At 46.5% G+C, this 18,929-nt stretch overlaps 1 protein-coding gene across 1 annotated transcript in view; it reads right to left on the bottom strand.

Moving 5' to 3' along the window:
* SP1 (Sp1 transcription factor) overlaps positions 1-1,683 on the bottom strand; it is a 35,883-nt gene extending 34,200 nt beyond the window's left edge. The window contains exons 1-2 of the mRNA XM_073546201.1: positions 1,531-1,683; positions 982-1,070 (exon numbers count right to left, since the gene is read on the bottom strand). Coding sequence (XP_073402302.1) covers positions 982-1,070; positions 1,531-1,537 — 96 coding nt within the window. The 5' untranslated portion in view covers positions 1,538-1,683. The remainder of the gene's footprint in view (positions 1-981; positions 1,071-1,530) is intronic.
* Positions 1,684-18,929: the final 17,246 nt, after the last annotated feature.

Raw genomic sequence — 18,929 nt, 5'->3', positions numbered from 1 at the left:
TCCATATAAAAAAGTTAATCGTTATATTTGATAACGAAGAACTCTCAATTGTAGACCTTTTGTATTGATAAATGTCACAGTTTGCAAGCGCTTCTAATCTTGTCCCCGTGTATTTGTGCTTGAAATCCCCGATCTACAATGTTAGAACTAACTGCACAGGAGGAAGAGAAAGCGGGGGCAGCATGATACACACACCCTGCAAAACCTGATCAAATCAGTACAAGAAAAATATGTGCGCTCTCAATCTAGAGGTTAATAAATGTAACCGAATATATTAAAGGCAACACAAACTGTTTAAAAACATTTGAGACACGTGTTGGGCCTCGTCAGCACAGGTACCTCTAACCTACCCCAATAATATTCTTACTTGTTTGCTTTCTATGTGTCTCATCTTCTGGTCACCATATTTCTGGTGTACTCCCACATCTCTCTTGTATATACAATTTTAAGTGTTTTTAAACAGTTTGCTGCTTTAACACTGTTTAATATATGCAATAAGGCGCATCGCTGGTTCTATTTGGTGTGCACACATTTTCGGCTTCTAGTAATTTGGACAGGACTGACTGGTCACGTGACCCCACAAGTCCATATATCAGCCGCCGGTAGCTGCTGCGCCTCTTAGTCTTCCTTCCTAGGACAATGTCTGCACGGCACCACATTACTATAGGAAGCCCTGGTGGATCTCGGCCATGCTCGCTCGCCCCCACAGTGACCCAACCGCTGCCAATACAGTTAACCCTCTCTGGGAAAGCCCTCCCCATCCAATTGTGCCCACATGTAAACAAACCAGCGTGTGAAGAGGATCCAGAGCAGGAGGGACCGGGCTGGAGGACGGGTCTCCGGAGCCAGCCCCCAGTGGGCAGTCAGACACGGGTGGGTGGGCTGGCAACCGGGCTACAGGGCAGAGGCTGGTCCTCCCCGCCGTGAGTGTGCTAGGGGGGGTTTGGGGGGAAGGGCCGCCGTCTGGGTGGGCGCACATACCTGCCCCTTCTGGGCGAAGCCGCTGCCGCCTCCTCCCGCCCGGTTCTCTGACTTCCCGGCGGCGATGTCCTCGGTGCTGGGCTCCTGATCTGCGGGTCAGAGAAGCGGCCTCGTTATCACAGTGATCACACAATCCAACATGGCGGGTAGGCCGCCACTTCCGGGACACGGGCCCAGAGGGAGAGGCCGGCACCCGGGGGACGCGTGCGGGCATGGCCGCAGCGGGCACAGCCGGAGCGCGGGGTCGCCACTCTACATTTTTACCCCACCCACCCGGGCGGACAGCGAAAAGGGCGGGAGAGGTGGAGAGACGGGCGGGAGTGAACCTCGCCACCACCTCCGAGTGCGGGGCAGGAAAAAGGGGCGAGGTAGTGCGGGGACGGCGGGGTGAGGGCGGATATCACAGGCCGCACAGCCCCCTGCCTCCTCCGGTAACACCGACCTCCACCGCACTCCACTCCCCGGCGCTGACCCCGCCAGTCCCCACACCGCCCCTCCCACTCCTCTGCTCGCCTGCACAGTCCCCGGGCGCCGCTGGCCGTTACTTACCACTCATGTTGTCTCGGGGCGCAAGCACTGCACACTAAACGCGGCTGACGAGAGCAACGTAAACCTGCCAGTGCCTGCCGCGCGGCGGAGACGAAGCAGGCGTGGCCACAGGCGGAGATCGACAGCCCGCCTAGCCACTCCCGCCGAGGGGCGGCTCCACCCGCCCAATGGGGTGTCACGGTGGGCGGGAAGAGGCGTGTAGCTGACAGGAGCAATCAACCAATGACAGACCTTGGTGCTCCGCCCCCCTTCTCCCCCCGGCACGGAGTGACGAACTTGTACGCCTGGGGGAGGGGGGAGTAGGAATGTGGCATGGGCGGGAACAAGGGCGTCGCTCTCTTCCTCTTCTCCTGCCGAGGCCAAAATTATGATCGACGTGCCGTGTGACCAATCACAGTGCGAGTTAGGAGAGCGACCTCGCTGGCGGAAGCCAATGAGCGCAGGAGACACAGTGGCAACGCGTCCAGTGAACCCTGGCTTGGTGGGTGGCTGGTATTGCACAAGATTTGGCGCCATTTTGATAATTTCAAAGGTTTTTATAAAAAGTGTAATAGATACAAGTGACCTTAATAAAAGGCAGGGTCCGACCTCGGGTGGTGGAAGACCATGGAGGAGACATGCCTGAGAGCCTCACTTAGGCCATGTGCACACATTCAGTATTTGCGCAGTATTTTACCTCGGTATTTGTAAGCCAAATCAGGAGTGGGACTATCAGAGGAAAAGTAGAATAGAAACAGGTCACCACTGCTGGTTATGGCTTACAAATACCGACCAGCTACTCCATGTGGCCTTAAAGGGGTTGTCTGGCCACACACCTGTATGCAAAAAAAACCTCACAGGACTCAGTGACCTAATACATGACCCTCTTACCGGCTCTCCTGCGCTCCTGTCCCAGCACTGCCGCGTCCTCCACTGCTCGCTGAGCTTCCTGTTTGGGCCCAAAAAACACTGCTGTGGCCCGTGATTGGCTGCAGAAGTTACATGACCTTCCAGTATGGTGACTAGTCGGGTGGGTACCTGGGCCATTGTTTGCCAGACGGCAGGGGCTGGGCACGGAGCAGATTACCGCAGTCGTCGGTCCGTTTTGCTATTTCATTATTTTACAGTAGTTTGTGGGTTTTTTAAAACATTTTTGGGCAAGTAGAGCACCCCGTATCGAAGGAATATTCACTTCTGTATCGAAAGGTAAAGAGGGCCGAGGACGTCACAGATACCTGCCGGGGAGGCGGTGAGGATTGGCTGATACCAGCATATGTCCTATCCAGGTATCTGTACACGTGACACCACCTGCCCCGCCGTCAAATGACCTGTTATTATGATAAGTTAGCAGTGTCAAATTGGCGGGAGTCCGCTACCTGGCACCTTCACATCATTAACTCAGGAGCTGACCTTCAGCGGCTGCGACACACAAAACAGCTGAGTCTTCAGCGCCTTCTAGTGTTTACACACATCTCAGTGGGTGACAAGTATTGGACCCCCCCCAATCTGATATTGAGGGCCTATGCTAGGGATCGATCATCAATAGTGGCTGTCCAGACCATCCCTTTAAGGCCGGGGTCACACTTGCGAGTGCAGCGCGAGTCTCTCGCATCAATACCCGGCACTGCCGCCGGCGGTTCGGATCGGAGTGTTCAGCTGCATAGAAAGACGTGCAGCCACTCCAGTCCTGAGTGCCGGCGGCAGTGCCGGGTATTGATGCGAGAGTCTCGGCACTGCACTCGCAAGTGTGACCCCGGCCTAAGCCTGCATGTGATTGCATTACCTTATAAAACCCACATTCCCACGATGAGTTTTTTTATGCTGCATATTTTCTAAAAACTGCAAGTAACCTCTTTTACTTAGTGGATGCAGAAAATCTGCAACATCAAAAACTCACCAAATACTCATGGTGGGAACATGGCCTTATTACTGTGTATGCTGCAGAAATTGTTTCTTTCGAAGTTACAAAAGATGGAACTTTTGCACAGCAAGTCTTTTTTCAGAAAGTTTCCGGGCAGAATGCGCCTGAAAAAACATCATGTGAACATACACTAAGGGTAAGTGCACACGCTGCGGATTGTGCTGCGGATTTTTCCACGCAGATTTTGTAAAATCCGCAGGTCAAAAGACCTGCAGTTTATCTGCGGATTAGCCTTCGGTTTTGCCCTGCGGTTTGACACCTCTACAATGGAGAAGGTGTAAAACCGCTGCGGATTCCGCACAAAGAATTGACATGCTGCAGATTTGAAACCTCAGCAAATCTGCGCGGAAAAATCCACTGCATGTGCACAGCGTTTTTTGTTTTTCATTGATTTTAATGGTACTGTACACTGCAGCAGAAACTGCTGCGGATCCGCAGCAGAATCCACAGCGTGTGCACACACCCTTATAGGGCAGTGTCTTTTCCCCGGATAGCATTGAGGGGAAGTCACCTTGGTAGCCATATTGGCAGGACAAAAGGGTTCTAGCTCTTGACCTCGCTGTGAGGGAGATGTCCTGATCCGTGCTGCATTGTGTTTCTTGCACTGGGTGTGGACGATGAAGGTTGACTATACCTAGAGGTGGGTTCTGATTTGGTGGATATGTAGTGTGGACTGCAATGTCTGGACTGTCCGCGGGTCTCCAGACCTGAACCTAACAGCCTGATGTATGACTATGGGCCGGAACTTTCGTTATGTCCCGTTGTGGCCCCCAGGCCGTTATCTAATATATAAAGCTCAATGTGGGTGTGTATGTGTGTGTATGTGTATGTCCGGGATTGGCATCCGCACCGTCGCAGCTACAGCCACAAAATTTGTTACAGTCACGTCTGGACCCCAAGAACGTCATAGGCTATGTTGTGAGGTGAAATTTTAACCCCGCGTGTTCCAATTCACCAAACAATTTTGCCCCTATCTACATAATGGGGAAAAAGTGAAAGGAAAAGTGTTGGAGGCAAATTGACAGCTGCCAGATGCGAACAAGGGGGACTTAAAGAATGAGAGCGATGGCGCCAAAGAGTATATGCCGTACAGTTGCTAAGGTGGGGCCCTGACATGGGATACTCACCACACACGGGGATATGAACACACACACAAAATGCGCCACACACTATCACGTGCTTCAACACATATCCCACCCTCAGCACACATTTTACCACACATACCCCAACCTCGCCACATAAAAGTCGAAACACAAATGTCGCCACTCAAAACTCTCCACGCTGTCCCAGAGCTGTTTAAAAGAAGAAAAATGAGCTATGATTGGTTGCTATCAGCAACAGTTTTCTTTGTAAACAGTTGTGGTAACTGAGGCCTATTATTCTTATCATTTCTATGGTGTTATCGTCCTTCTGTAAAGTTGGAAATAACACAATTTATTACCGTGCCAACACAGACCACCCTCTGACACAGACTGCAGAGGGAGCCCAGTATCACACAGGATAGGATTAGATACACGGCTCAGCAGTCAGTATCACACAGGATAGGATTAGATACACAGCTCAGCAGTCAGTATCTCATAGGAGAGAATTAGACACATGGCTCAGCAGGCAGTATCACACAGGATAGGATTAGATACATAGCTCAGCAGTCAGTATCACACAGGATAGGATTATATACACAGCTCAGCAGTCAGTATCACACAGGATAGGAATAGATACACGGCTCAGCAGGCAGTATCACACATGATAGGATTAGATACACAGCTCAGCAGTCAGTATCACACACACAGGATAGGATTAGATGCACGGCTCAGCAGTCAGGATCACACAGGATAGGATTAGACACACGGCTCAGCAGTCAGTATCACACAGGATAGGATTAGGTACACAGCTCAGCAGTCAGTATCACACAGGATAGGATTAGACACACGGCTCAGCAGTCAGTATCACACAGGATAGGATTAGATACGCAGCTCAGCAGTCAGTATCACACAGGATAGGATTAGACACACGGCTCAGCAGTCAGTATCACAAAGGATAGGATTAGACACACGGCTCAGCAGACAGTATCACACAGGATAGGATTAGATACGCAGCTCAGCAGTCAGTATCACACAGGATAGGATTAGACACATGGCTCAGCAGGCGGTATCACACAGGATAGGATTAGATACGCAGCTCAGCAGTCAGTATCACACAGGATAAGATTAGACACACGGCTCAGCAGTCAGTATCACACAGGATAGGATTAGACACATGGCTCAGCAGGCAGTATCACACAGGATAGGATTAGATACACGGCTCAGCAGTCAGTATCACACAGGATAGGATTATGCAAATAAAGTCCATGGAGCTCCACGGACTTTATTTGCATATTCGTATTTCCCAGGGAGCATTGCACCTAGGATTTCACTGATTGAGCGCCTTTGCTGGCTGACGCAGTGTTTTCTTTGACTGGTCTCCCTGAGGTCAGTGATTGTTTCGTGATGTTGGTCTACTATGCATTGCTCCCACCTAGCCAGAATCCTACTCCACACTGATGAGGGGCAACACCCCGAAACAGCTGTCTGTGGATGGATACCTGGCCTTGGTATTTCCCTTGTCATATCTGTAAACTCGTAAAGAGCTGGATATTTACTTAAAGGGCCACTTAATATGGTGGTAATGGTGGTTTCTGAAAGGAGCCACCCCTTGGCTGGGTCCTTCCCTGGAGGAAGATCTGGCTAGTCCCGTGTTTGAGACTCTTAAATGAGGCTCCACGGACATTATTTGCATATTCGTATTTCCCAGGGAGCATTGCACCTAGGATTTCACTGATTGAGCGCCTTTGCTGGCTGCCGCAGTGTTTTCTTTGACTGGTCACCCTGAGGTCAGTGATTGTTTCGTGATGTTGGTCTACTATGCATTGCTCCCACCTAGCCAAAATCCTACTCCACACTGATGAGGTGCAGAGTTTCCTGAATACCTTGAGTGCTGTCTCTTGGCCTTCCGGCATCGCCACTTCGGTGGCTTAAGCCGGTCGCTGCTTTTGGGAGATAGCCAGGAAGTTTCGGGGAGGAGACCCTTGGAGTTGTGGACGATGGGAGTCCGACTTCAATTCTCTGGGACCGGTGATAGCCGGGTCAAAAATGGATTCAGGATTGACATCGCTGAAGATAAGAAGTTGCATTTTTCCCTGGGATATTTGGTCAACATGGTGTTTTATGACATCCTGAAGATTCGGAAGTCCGATATAATATGCCTGCAGGAGTTTAGGAGCGAAGGCAGGTATGTACTGGTGCTATCTTCTATGGCGGCTTGCCAGAATTTGTTTACTGCCCTGAAAAATGGAGTGGCAAATCCTTCGCTGGAAGGTCTTACCTTTACTGTGCTGCACTCTAAAGGGGGTTTTACACATAGCGATATCGCTAGCAATATCGCTAAAATGTCACTGATTTTGTGACGTTATAGCGATATCGCTAGCGATATCGCTATGTGTGATACTTTCCTCCGACCGGCTCCCCCGCTGTCCATCGCTGATCGCGCGGCTCCATTTCTTGTCGCCTGCTTCCTGCTGGGCTTCCTGCTGTGTGAGACGAGCGACGCGTGGATGCGGACGGGAGGACGTCAGGATCGCCGCGTCTGAAAGGTAAGTAACAACCGCTGTATCGCTGCTGCATCGCTGTGAGATCTTTCTGTGTGAAAGCTCACTAGCGATCATTTAGCGATGTACCAGCGATCCTGACCGGGTCGTATCGCTGGTCGGATCGCTGGTGCATCGCTAAATGTAAAAGGGCCTTTAGTGAACCCTTTTGTTTCCCTGTAGGACATTGCTTTATTTTTGAAAAGACATTGCATTTATGTTCAGTACTCCCACAGGGTCCTGAATGGAGAAGGGCTCTGGACCGGGAAGTACAAATTTTTTGTGAGATTTGGGATGGAGCCCCAAGGCCCGGCAGGCATCCATTACCCCCCCTCTTAATTTTTCAATTGGGAAAAATACTGTTTTTTTGTTTTTTCCAGATGCCCCGATGTATTGCAGGAGGTGTAAAAATTTCGGGCATACCCAGGATAGTTGCAAGGAGATGCCAACTTGCAGGAATTGCAATGCTTCTGGCCATATGGCAAAAGACTGCACAAATCCTGTTATGTGTAATGCTTGTGGTGAGGAGGGCCATAAGTATCGGGACTGTAAGGCCAGGATCAGTCCTAGTTCTTACGCTGAGGTCTCAGGTGGGGCAGCTGCACCCCCTGCTGCTGTTGTTGACATTCCACAGGTTTCAGACCCGGAACTTATTGAGGAACCTGAAATCATGGATGCACATGAGGAGGCCCTGCCCCAAACGGAGTCTCTCAGCCCAGAGGTGGCAGTTTTGGAAGCTACTGATGTTGAATGTGAGCTCCCTCATCAGTCTGATGTCTGTGGGGAGGGGGAGTTGGAGAGTACTCTTGGCAATACCCCCAGTGTATCTTGGTTTGCTACTGAGGAGTTGGCCAGTTGTGGAGATCAAGGTGACTTCACTCTTGTGAGGTCCTCTGAGGATGAGGAGCCTGGAAATTCTTGTAAGAAGCCCAGAACGGATTGGGCAGACCCTGGTGAAGTTGGTTTATGTCCGGTGAGTGAACGTAGTTACCCTCAAAATGTCTTCTCTCCTGACACCAATGCTTTTTTAGGCATTCCCGCAGATGTAAACAGATTCAAGGAGTTGCAGTTCCAGATGGAAGACGAAAACGGCTGAAGAGGAAGTGGCGTGTTTGTCGTCATGTAAATAACACAGTCCTGATATGGCTCCCCAAGCTGGTTGGGGCATTGCGTCCCTGAATGTCAGGCAAATTAGATCCAAATTCAGGAGGGCAATCGTTCTAGATTATATTAAACAGATGAATGCTCACATCTTTTGTCTTCAGGAATGTGGGATTGTGGACGCTCCAAGCGATAAGGACTGGCCTTACGGACAGCATGTATGGTCTGGCTCATGTGTTAATAGGAATGATGGTGTAGGGATATTAATGGGTAACAGGGAGATTAGTTTAGATAGCTACATGATGGTAGAGGTGGGTAGATGTATAATTGCACATGTTAGCTATAGGAGGTGGCGGGCTAGAATTATTAATGTGTACTGTCCATCAGGACACGACAGGAAAAAGGAGCGTCTGGCTCTTTTGGAAAAATTAAGTTTGTTTCTTCCGGGCAAAATGCCTACAGTTTTAGTTCGAGACTTTAATTGCATCACAGAAGGGAATTGTGACATAACTGGTAAAAAGTTATCCAATCTTATTTCTGATTTTTCCCTTCTAGATGCTGCTGCTCTGAAATTTGGCATCCCACCACCGCCAACATACCATGCTGATAGGGGTGGTATTGCATCCAGGATAGATAAAATGTTGTTTTCCAAAAATATGTTGTGTATGAATTTTGAACAAAATGCTGTACCTTTTTCTGATCATGAGTGTTTGAGAGGTGTGTTTAGTGCGATTGATGACCGTGTGTATGGGGGTGGGGTTTGGAAGCTGAATGTAAGATTGTTATAAGATGAGGATGTGATGAATGAATTAAAAATAAAGTATAAAGAGTGGAGAGTATGTAAGAGGGATTTTGTGTGTGTACTGGAATGGTGGGACTGGGTTAAGGTGTGTTGCAAAAAATTCTTCAAAAAGTGGGGCTATTAAAAAGATGCTATTTATCGTAGTAGATTTAATGATTTAAACAGGCGCTTAGACTGGTTAAGGAAGTGTGGAGAAAGTGGCATGGATGTGTCTGATCTGCTGGCTGAGACAAAGAGTGAATTAAAGAGTGTTATGGATGAAAAAGGGAAAGAAATAATCTATCGCACCAAAATAGAACATCTTGAGAAAGATGAAAAGTGCACGAGGTTCTTTTTTAAGAAAATGAATGGGAGAAAGGCTGATATGGATAAAATCCTGGATAGGAATGGTTTGTGTGTGTCAGGTGACAATGTGATAAAGGAGGTGAATAGGTTCTATAGCAAGTTATATGATAAAAAATGGACTGATTCTGGTCTTGTTTCAGAAGTGCTGAATGGGTTAGAGAACAAGTTGGATAGTGGAGAATGTGATATTTTGAATGAGGACGTAATTATGGAAGAAGTAGAAAATGTGATGAAGAGTGCTAAAAAGAATAAGACTCCAGGCAAAGACGGATTGCCGGTAGAATTCTATGTGAAGGCGTGGGATTTTCTGGGTGCTGATTTGACTGAGATATGTAAGTATATGTGGGAGAGTGGTAAGTTGTGTGAATCAATGGAAGAGGGGGTGGTTGTGCTTGTGCATAAGAAAGGTGAGAGAAAGTGTTTAGAGAATTGGAGACCTATAACATTGCTGAACGCAGATTACAAAATCTATAGCAAATTGTTGGCGAATCGTATGCGTGAGGTGATTGGTAGTGTTGTGGATGAGGATCAAGTGTGTGCTGTGCCTGGAAGAAGTATGAGTGATAACTTATTGTCATTAAGGGATTTGATTGGAGACTGCATGGGAAGGAAACGGAAGTGTATGGTTCTGTCAATTGATTTTGAGAAAGCGTTTGATAGGGTCTCACATGTGTTTTTGTTTAAAGTTCTGGATAGAATGGGATTTCCTCAAAAATTTGTGAATGGGATAATGTCTTTGTATGATTGTGTGTCAAGTGAGTTTCTTGTTAATGGGTGGTTGAGTGAGAAAGTGAATATTAAGTCTGGTGTAAGGCAGGGGTGTCCCATGTCCCCTGTCTTGTTTGTATGTGTGGTTGAACCTCTGTTGTGCTTGGTGAGACTTGATAAAATGATGCGAGATTTGTTGGTACCTGGAAGTGGTGGGAAGCATGTGATAGTTCTTGGATATATGGATGATGTGGCTGTGAGTGAAAGTGTTGCGTCTATGAGTAGGGTTAAGTTGCTTCTGGAGTTTTTCTGTGGTGCACCTGGCTTTAGAGTGAATTGGAATAAATGCAGTTTTAAATGTTTTGGGGATGACAGGGTTAAAATGGAGGGGGTAAAGTGTGAGGAGGGTGCTCATCAAAGTGCTGGGAGTATTACTTAATAAGGACTTGGAAGGTAAGGAGAGCTGGGAGGAGTGTGGATTGCGCATAGAGCGTAAGTTAAATTTTTGGTGACTGAGAGACTTGACTTTGAGTGGTAAGATTTTGGTCATAAAAGCGGTGATTCTTCCGATTTTGCTTTTTATTGCAACAGTTTTTCCACCATCATGTAGGAAAATAAAAAGAGTGGAAAAGTTAGTTTTTACTTTTTTCTGGAGCAGTAAAATAGAGAAACTTAAGAGAGAGTGTCTTTTCAAGGCGTGTCACCATGGTGGCATGGCCTTTCCAAACATTGAGATTTTTCTGGGGCTTCAGTATATCAAAACTGTTGTTATTTTGCTGAATAAAGGAAATAAGGGAGCGTGTATGGCAAGTTATTATGCTGGTTGGATGTTATATGGCTTATGTTGGAGAAAGAGGGATGCTAGAGTGCCTGTTGCTTTCAAGTCTCCAGTCTGGTATGAGGTGATTGAGAAGTTTGTGAGGAAGCATGATTTGCTGAGTGTACCGATGAATGATTTTAGAATGGCTAAGAATGTGATGAAAATAATACGTAAGAATGATGTGGAATGTAATATTGTGGGGTTGAGTGGGAATGAAGTTTCGGTTGCATGGAAGAGTTTGGGAACGCACGGGATGTCTAATAGACAAAGGGATATTGTTTGGATGTCCTTGCACAATATTTTGCCTGTGCGATAGGTTCAGAAGAGACAAGGTCTGACCAGAACTGATGTGTGCCCAAGGGACACTATGTGGGACACTATGTGGGACTGTGATTACGCATGCAGTGTGTGGAAGTGTGTAGGTGGGTTGTGTAAGGAGTTAGCAGGTGTGAGTTTTATTGACTGGCGTGTTGCGATGTTTGGAATTGGTGCATGTGGTCGTGTGAAAAATAGAATCCTATGGTTAATTATGACTTGTGTGATGCAGAGTTTGTGGGATGTGAGGAATTTAGGAATTTTCAAAGAGAAGCATGTATCTGTGAATAAGTGTGTCGGGCTGATCCTTTCTAGATTATACTTGATTTATAAATTAGACAGCGAAGGCGGTGGTGGTTCTGATGCAGAGGGTGTCTGGAAATTTAAAAAATGGCTGCACCTGATCAAATATCAGTGAATTTTAGTGATGTTTATTGATGTTCAGGATGTCTTTTGTGTATACCCTTGGTTTGTTATACTAAAATAAATATGAACCATGATGATGAGAGTTGAAACAACGACGTTTAAGTTGATGAGCTTATATTGAGTTGTTTATAACTAACCTGAATGTTTTTTTAAAAAAAAACAAAACAAAAAAAAAAACAGCTGTCTGTGGATGGATACCTGGCCTTGGTATTTCCCTTGTCATATCTGTAAACTCGTAAAGAGCTGGATATTGACTTAAAGGGCCACTTAATATGGTGGTAATGGTGGTTTCCGAAAGGAGCCACCCCTAGGCTGGGTCCTTCCCTGGAGGAAGATCTGGCTAGTCCCGTGTTTGAGACTCTTAAATGAGGCTCCACGGACTTTATTTGCATATTCGTATTTCCTAGGGAGCATTGCACCTAGGATTTCACTGATTGAGCGCCTTTGCCGGCTGCCACAGTGTTTTCTTTGACTGGTCTCCCTGAGGTCAGTGATTGTTACAGGATAGGATTAGACACACGGCTCAGCAGACAGTATCACACAGAATAGGATTAGATACACGGCTCAGCAGTCAGTATCACACAGGATAGGATTAGATGCAGGTTTTTTATGTGCAATATAATCATTATAATTTGTTATAGCTAACCACAGTTGGTTACTATGCCCAGGCAACGCCGGGCTCTTCAGCTAGTCTTATATAAATGTTCAGGCTGAAGGGCCCTCCTGTGCCTCGATGGAAACAAATCAAACTTTAGTTTTTTTAAACAAAGCTTTGTGTCGGTGATCGTCTGATTCCCTGCCCTAACTTCTGCATTACCAACCCTCCACCATACAGTAAGTTTTGCATTCCCCCAAATATTTTTCCCAGTTATTATAAATGACACTGTAGAATATGATGTGAGCCATCCACATGGTGGATATATAACATGCTATATTTTTCTCACGTCTCCCATTTTCCTATATTAGGCGTGTGTAAAAATTCCAAAAATATAACAGTGCACACTGGTAACGCGTCTACACATGTTAAGGCTATGTTCACATGCAGCTTTTCTGTAGCTTTTTTTTTTCACTGCAAATTTAAAAGCTGCATTTTACAGTCCCAGAAAATGGTATGAGAGTTCAGAAATCTCGCGCACACGCCTCATTTAATTTTCCTGACTGAATTTGAGAAGTGCGATGTTTGTAAAATCTGCAGCATGTCAACTTTTGCAGTGGTTTTAGAGAGTTTTTTCAATTCATAGAAAGCAATAAGAAAGTGAAAAAAATGCCACAGCATTGTTCACAGTGTTTTGGGTGACTAAAACTAAATTTATTAAACATGTACTGTAGAGAAAGCAAACATGTAATCCACACACAAAAAAACGCTGCAAAAAACATGAAATGGAAGCCCTGCAAACAGGCATCTTGAAAGCAGCGTTACTGCAAAGATGGCAGGTTTCAGCTGCAGAAAAAGGGCATTAAATTTGCTGCATGTGAACTTAGCCTCGTTACTTTTCAGCTTGTGCTCTATACACTAGGGGCAGGGTCAGCAGCCATCCCATAATCATCAGAGGCAGGATTACTATGAAACATCTGTATTGTAAAGATGGAGGCAAATACAGAATAATAGCATTGATAACAAGTGATTAGGCCAGCTTACCGCTCCCTTTACAGAACATGATCACTTGATTCTCCAAGAAAGGTTAGCAAACCCTCCAAGGAGCAAATGTTTTTAATTACACTACTTTTTTCACCATTTTGCACTTTTCTACGGTCCTGAATGTGGGCGTATGAAACACCCTGATGCTGACCCCTATGTCAGGTCATTGTGTGCCACAGCAGCAATGCCTGGAGTGAAGAGGTGTGCAGGAGCTATCTGAACATCTGGTCTGGTTCGATAGGGCGGCACGATGGCATAGTGGTTAGCCTGGGTTCAAATCCCACCAATGACAACATCTGCAAGGAGATTGTATGTTCTCTCCGTGTTTGCGTGGGTTTCCTCTCGGTTCTTCAGTTTCTTCCCACATGCCATAGACTTACTGATGGAGAATTTACATTGTGAACCCCATCGGGGACCGTGCCGATAATGTCTGTAAAGCGCTGTGGAATTAATGGCGCTATATAAATGAGTAAAATAAATAAATAGATGGGGTTGGCCTCAGTATACAGGGTCGACTGGTTTGGGGTTCTTATACAGGGGAGGCGGGGAAGTCTGGTCTGGGTCTGCTTAAAAATGTCTGGCCCTGCTTAAAAATGTCTGGCCTATGGTATAAGTTTTATGTGTTTAGGGAGTCTAATGTGGTTTGTATCCAGCTAGGGTTTGCTGTCATTTATACTATCTGTGATGTGAATTCACTTTCTGGCCTGCCTCTGGTTACTAGTGAAGGTAGTGGAGCTGGTTGTATTGACAGAGGGGTCACAAGTTCTCTTTCCGGGCTCCCTCTGGTGGTTACAGGAGGTAATGGAGCTGATCTAATTAACAGAGGCCTGCCACCTGATAATGAGGAGGACGATTGGACATTTGGAGTTTCTGACTGGATTTAAGACAGCCGACTCCCTCTATCCCTGCTGGTGATTTTTTCCTGCCTCCTGAGGTCTTAGTTTCCAGTTCAGTCCCTGCATGCTCAAGCTAAGTGTTCTTTTGCTATTGTTCACATTTGATTTGGTTCTGTCTATTTTAGTTTTGTGTGGTCAGCCAGCCCCGGCTGGGGCTGTGCTGAATTTCCATCCTTACGTTACTGTTTGTGCCAGTTTGTTTTTGTCCCTTATTAGAATGGCCTCTCTTTGCTCTGCTTTCAGAATATACCAGAGTGCTGATATAGTGGGTGAAGTCTAGTGACTTCAGTATATTTTCTATCAGACGTGTTGGACATTTTTTGCAGGGTTTTTTGCGTGATTGCAGACAGAGTCTTTCCTTTCCTGTCGTGTCTAGATTGAGCCTCATCGTTTGCTCAGCCTATTTTCCTACCTGCGTTTGTGTTTTCATCTTGTCTCACCGACAATATATGTTTGGGGGCTATCTATTCCTTTGGGGTCTGCTCTGGGGCAGTTTAGATTTCCACTTTCTTGCTTTAGGCTTATTTAGTTCTCTGGCTATGTCGAGGCGTCTAGAATCATTGTAGGTACGCTCCATGGCTACTGCTAGTTGTGTGGATAGGATCAGGGGTCTGCAATCTGCTTAGTTACCAACCTCTCTGGTTTTCTGTGGCTTAGCTTGGTCTTGCTTTCCTCCTCGGTGACCCAATCATAACAATCTGTTAGGATAGTACAACAGAGTTTTAGTCTGGTCACTGGTGCGGAGTGAATTATTCATAATTATGCCAGTCGTACTGTCCCTTTGTTCATTAGGTCCAGGGACATGAGCGATTGTTTCATGTGAGACTGTCCATTGACCCTTGTTGTATGTTAATTTATAGAATGCTTGCTGATTACGTATTGTATCAGCCCCCTGCCATTTACTAGTTTACACAACTTGAAGGACAAATATGCTGTCTAAGGGTCCCGTTACATTTAGCGATGCGCCAGCAATCCCGACAACGATACGACCTGGTCCGGTTCGCTGGTGCATCGCTAAATGGTCGCTAGTGAGTTGCCAAAGAGGCAGATCTCACCAGCGACGCAGCAGCGATAAGCGATCCATCGGCGTTCGCTCTTACCTGTCGGCGCCAACGAAGGGACGCCAACGACGAAAGAATGGCCCAGGACGTTCAAGTGCAATCAGTGATATCCAGCGGGGGGCTGTCGCAGGTACGTGTCACATGTAGCGAGATCGCTAGCGATTTCGCTGTTGCATCACAAAATCGGTGACGCTTTAGCGATACCACTAGCGATCTCGCTATGTGTAAAAGGCCCTTAATTGAACAATCAAACAATGAGGGATTATCTTCCCTCAATCTTGTGGGACAATTCCCTGAAATCAGAGCTGTGGGATATAAAAGGGCCCTGCTCCTGTCACCTGTGTGACTTTATAGGACGTCAGCCCAGGAACCACAGTTCCATCTGGTGGATTACAGATCTGATCCACTACCCATCACTGAGCCCACAAAGTCGTTTGGATAACCCAGGATGGGACAATCAGGTCACCTGGCCACATACCTTGCTGTGCTCTGTCAACTTCTTAAGTTTGCCGCTACCTCTTTGTGGGTACCCGCCAAAAGCGGGATGCTACTGGTTGGGACTGTTGGTCTTTGATGCCCTAAAGTCATGTAGGTTATAATCCTTGGCGAGCCAGCGGTAGGGTGAGACTCTGTCATTTGAATAATCATGTACTTGCTGGGAATGTACTATATGTTGTTGAATGTTAGTGATCCAATAAAGTCTTACTGGAGTGTGGTACCCTCACCCTATGTTGTCTGAGTAGTGTTCTTCCCACGGGGAAGGAGTACGGGTGTTTAGTGGCATGAACCCTGGTCCATGCGGTCTTTCTAAAGACAGCCATGCCAGTGGACGAGAGCACCCACATAAGCCGTCATGTCCCACATAGGCTTTATTCACACATCAGTATTTTGGATCAGTATTTCATCACTATTTGTATGCCAAAACCAGAAGTGTCTCCAAAGCACAGAACAATCAAACAGATGTCATAAACTTATCCACAGCCTGTCATCTTTATGCAATTAGGTTCACCATCAGTAATGTATACATGGACATCTGCATGGAATCTGTATGTTCTTGTGTTTTTTTTACAGATAGACGTCTTACCTATTAAAGCCCATGGATCTTTTCCATTTTTGCAGACAGAAAATCACAAAGACATGTCCAATTTTGATCTGAATCTTGGATCATGCTCCCCAATCCAGATCTATGAAGCCATGTCAAAATCAGGCAGTTCTCAGATTGCATCTGTGTGGTTTCCATTTTTCATCGACTATTTGATAGATGGATTTGTGATTCTCTCACATATGCTGATTATATTGCCTTGCTTTTTATTCCTCGGTGTCCCATTTGCAAGAGTGCACGAGAAGTCCTTAAGTTTTATGAATACAGATACCATATTGAGCAATTCAAAGATGGCAATGTGAACCTCACGTGCATATGATGCATGCACAAATTCCAGATGCTGATGGCGTGTGCTCAGACATGCATAATGGGTTGGGACACGAGAAGATGGCTGCTGGTTTTCAATATGGCCGACCCATATGCACAGACATGCTTTAGCCTTCTCCTGTTTTCTCTAGCATTTTTACATTGGTGGTCTCCAATATGGCCAACACACATGTGTAGATAAGCTATACTCCTTCCTTTTTCCCCTCTAGTGCTGGTTTGCTTTGATCATGAGCAGTCTGCCGTTGCTCTATGCTGATTTCAGCACTGATTTTGATATTTTTGATTGTCTACTGTAGTGAGTCGTTTATGAATAGAACCACGGGCACATGAGAATTTGTTGATCAATTAAGCTGTTTGCTCATGATTTATGATTTGTGTATATGCAAATGTAAACATGTAATATCTGCACTAGAGTTGAGCGAAACGGGTCAAACTATTTCAAAAGTCGCCGACTTTTGGCAAAGTCGGGTTTCATGAAACGAAACCCGACCCTAGGATGAGGTCGGCCACGAGGTCGGCGACTTACGCGCCAAAGTCGCGTTTCAAAAGTTTGTTTAGCGCTCTTTTTCAGCCAATCAGGATCCACGGACACTGTGGGCAACGTGATGACATAGGCAGGGGTCACCACCATCTTTCAGAAGGGCATGCAAGTGATTGGCTTGCTTTGGTGGGCGTCACAGGGGTTATAAAAGGGCGTGCACGCCGACCGCCATCTTACTTCTGCCGATCTTAGCATAGGGAGAGGTTGCTGATTCTGTAGGGAGAGCGTTAGGCAGGGAAGAAGACAAAAAAACTGCTTCTGCTGCTAGCGATTTTGCCTGTGCAACACACCAGTCACTGTGTGTGCAGTGCAAGGGGAGGCTATATTCCCTGCATGCCATCTGTCTCTCTTAATTGTGCACTTTGGAATTCTCGCTCAGTGTGTAACAAACTCTCCTTCATTCATGACTTCTTCCTTTCTAATTCTCTTAACCTCCTGGCTCTTACTGAAACCTGGATCCAGCAGTCAGATACTACCGCTGCTGCTGCTCTTTCATACGGGGGGCTACACTTCTCTCATACCCCAAGATCAGACAATAGAGCTGGTGGAGGCGTTGGTCTGCTCCTATCACCAAAATGTACCTTTCAGGTTATCCCTCAAGTACCCTCACTTGTCTTCCCTTCTTTTGAGGTCCATGCCGTCAGACTCTACACCCCCTTCTCCATGCAAGTGGCGGTGGTGTATCGTCCTCCCGGCCCCTCCCATCAGTTCCTGGATCATTTTGCCACTTGGCTTCCACATTTTCTCTCCTGTGACATCCCTACCCTCATCATGGGAGATTTCAACATCCCCATTTCTCTTCCCCTCTCCCCATCTGCTACTCACCTTTCATCTCTAACCTCCTCATTTGGCCTTTCGCAGCTTACTAATTCTCCAACGCATGAAGACGGAAACTCCCTCGACTTGGTCTTCTCTCGGCTTTGTGCAGTGGATGATTTTGCAAACTCCCCTCTCCCGCTCTCTGACCACAATCTTCTTTCATTCTCTATACAGAACTGCCAGGCTGCTCAGGTCACCCCCACTGTCCAGACTTATAGAAACATACAGGCCATTAACACCCAGAAACTTCTGAAGAACTTGCAGTCTTCATTGGCCCCTATCTCCTCCCTCTCATGTCCTGATTCTGCATTGAAGCATTACAATGAAACACTTCAAAGTGCCCTGGATGAATTTGCACCCCCTATAAATAGAACACCACAACACAGACGGCGACAACCCTGGCACACGGTGCAAACACGTTTCCTGCAGCGGTGCTCCAGGTGCGCCGAACGTCTGTAGAGAAAATCCAATCTACACGAAGATTTCATCCATTTTAAGTTTATGCTTAGAACATACAACACTGCCCTTCACCTCTCCAAACAAACCTATTTCAACACCCTCATCACCTCACTGTCCAATAACCCGAAACGTCTCTTTGACACTTTTCATTCTCTACTCAATCCAAGAGTACAGGCCCCAACCACGGAGCTCCAAGCTGACGATCTGGCCAATTACTTCAAAGAAAAAATTGACCAGATCCGACAGGAAATTATCTCCAAATCCCCTCATACCATGCACTGTCCTCCCTCCCCCACTGCATCTAACTCACCCTCTGATTTTGAACCAGTCACAGAAGAAGAAGTAAGCAGGCTCCTTGCATCTTCTCGCCCAACTACTTGCACCAGTGACCCATTTCCATCACATCTCCTCCAGTCCCTTTCCCCTGCTGTCACCCCTCACCTAACTAAAATATTTAACCTCTCTCTCTCTTCTGGTATTTTTCCCTCCTCATTTAAGCATGCCATCATACATCCT

Source organism: Dendrobates tinctorius, unplaced genomic scaffold (assembly GCF_039654945.1).
Source record: "Dendrobates tinctorius isolate UK_male_01 unplaced genomic scaffold, ASM3965494v1 ptg000145l, whole genome shotgun sequence".
Lineage (NCBI taxonomy): Eukaryota > Metazoa > Chordata > Amphibia > Anura > Dendrobatidae > Dendrobates > Dendrobates tinctorius.
This window is presented reverse-complemented; position numbering and strand designations above follow the sequence as displayed.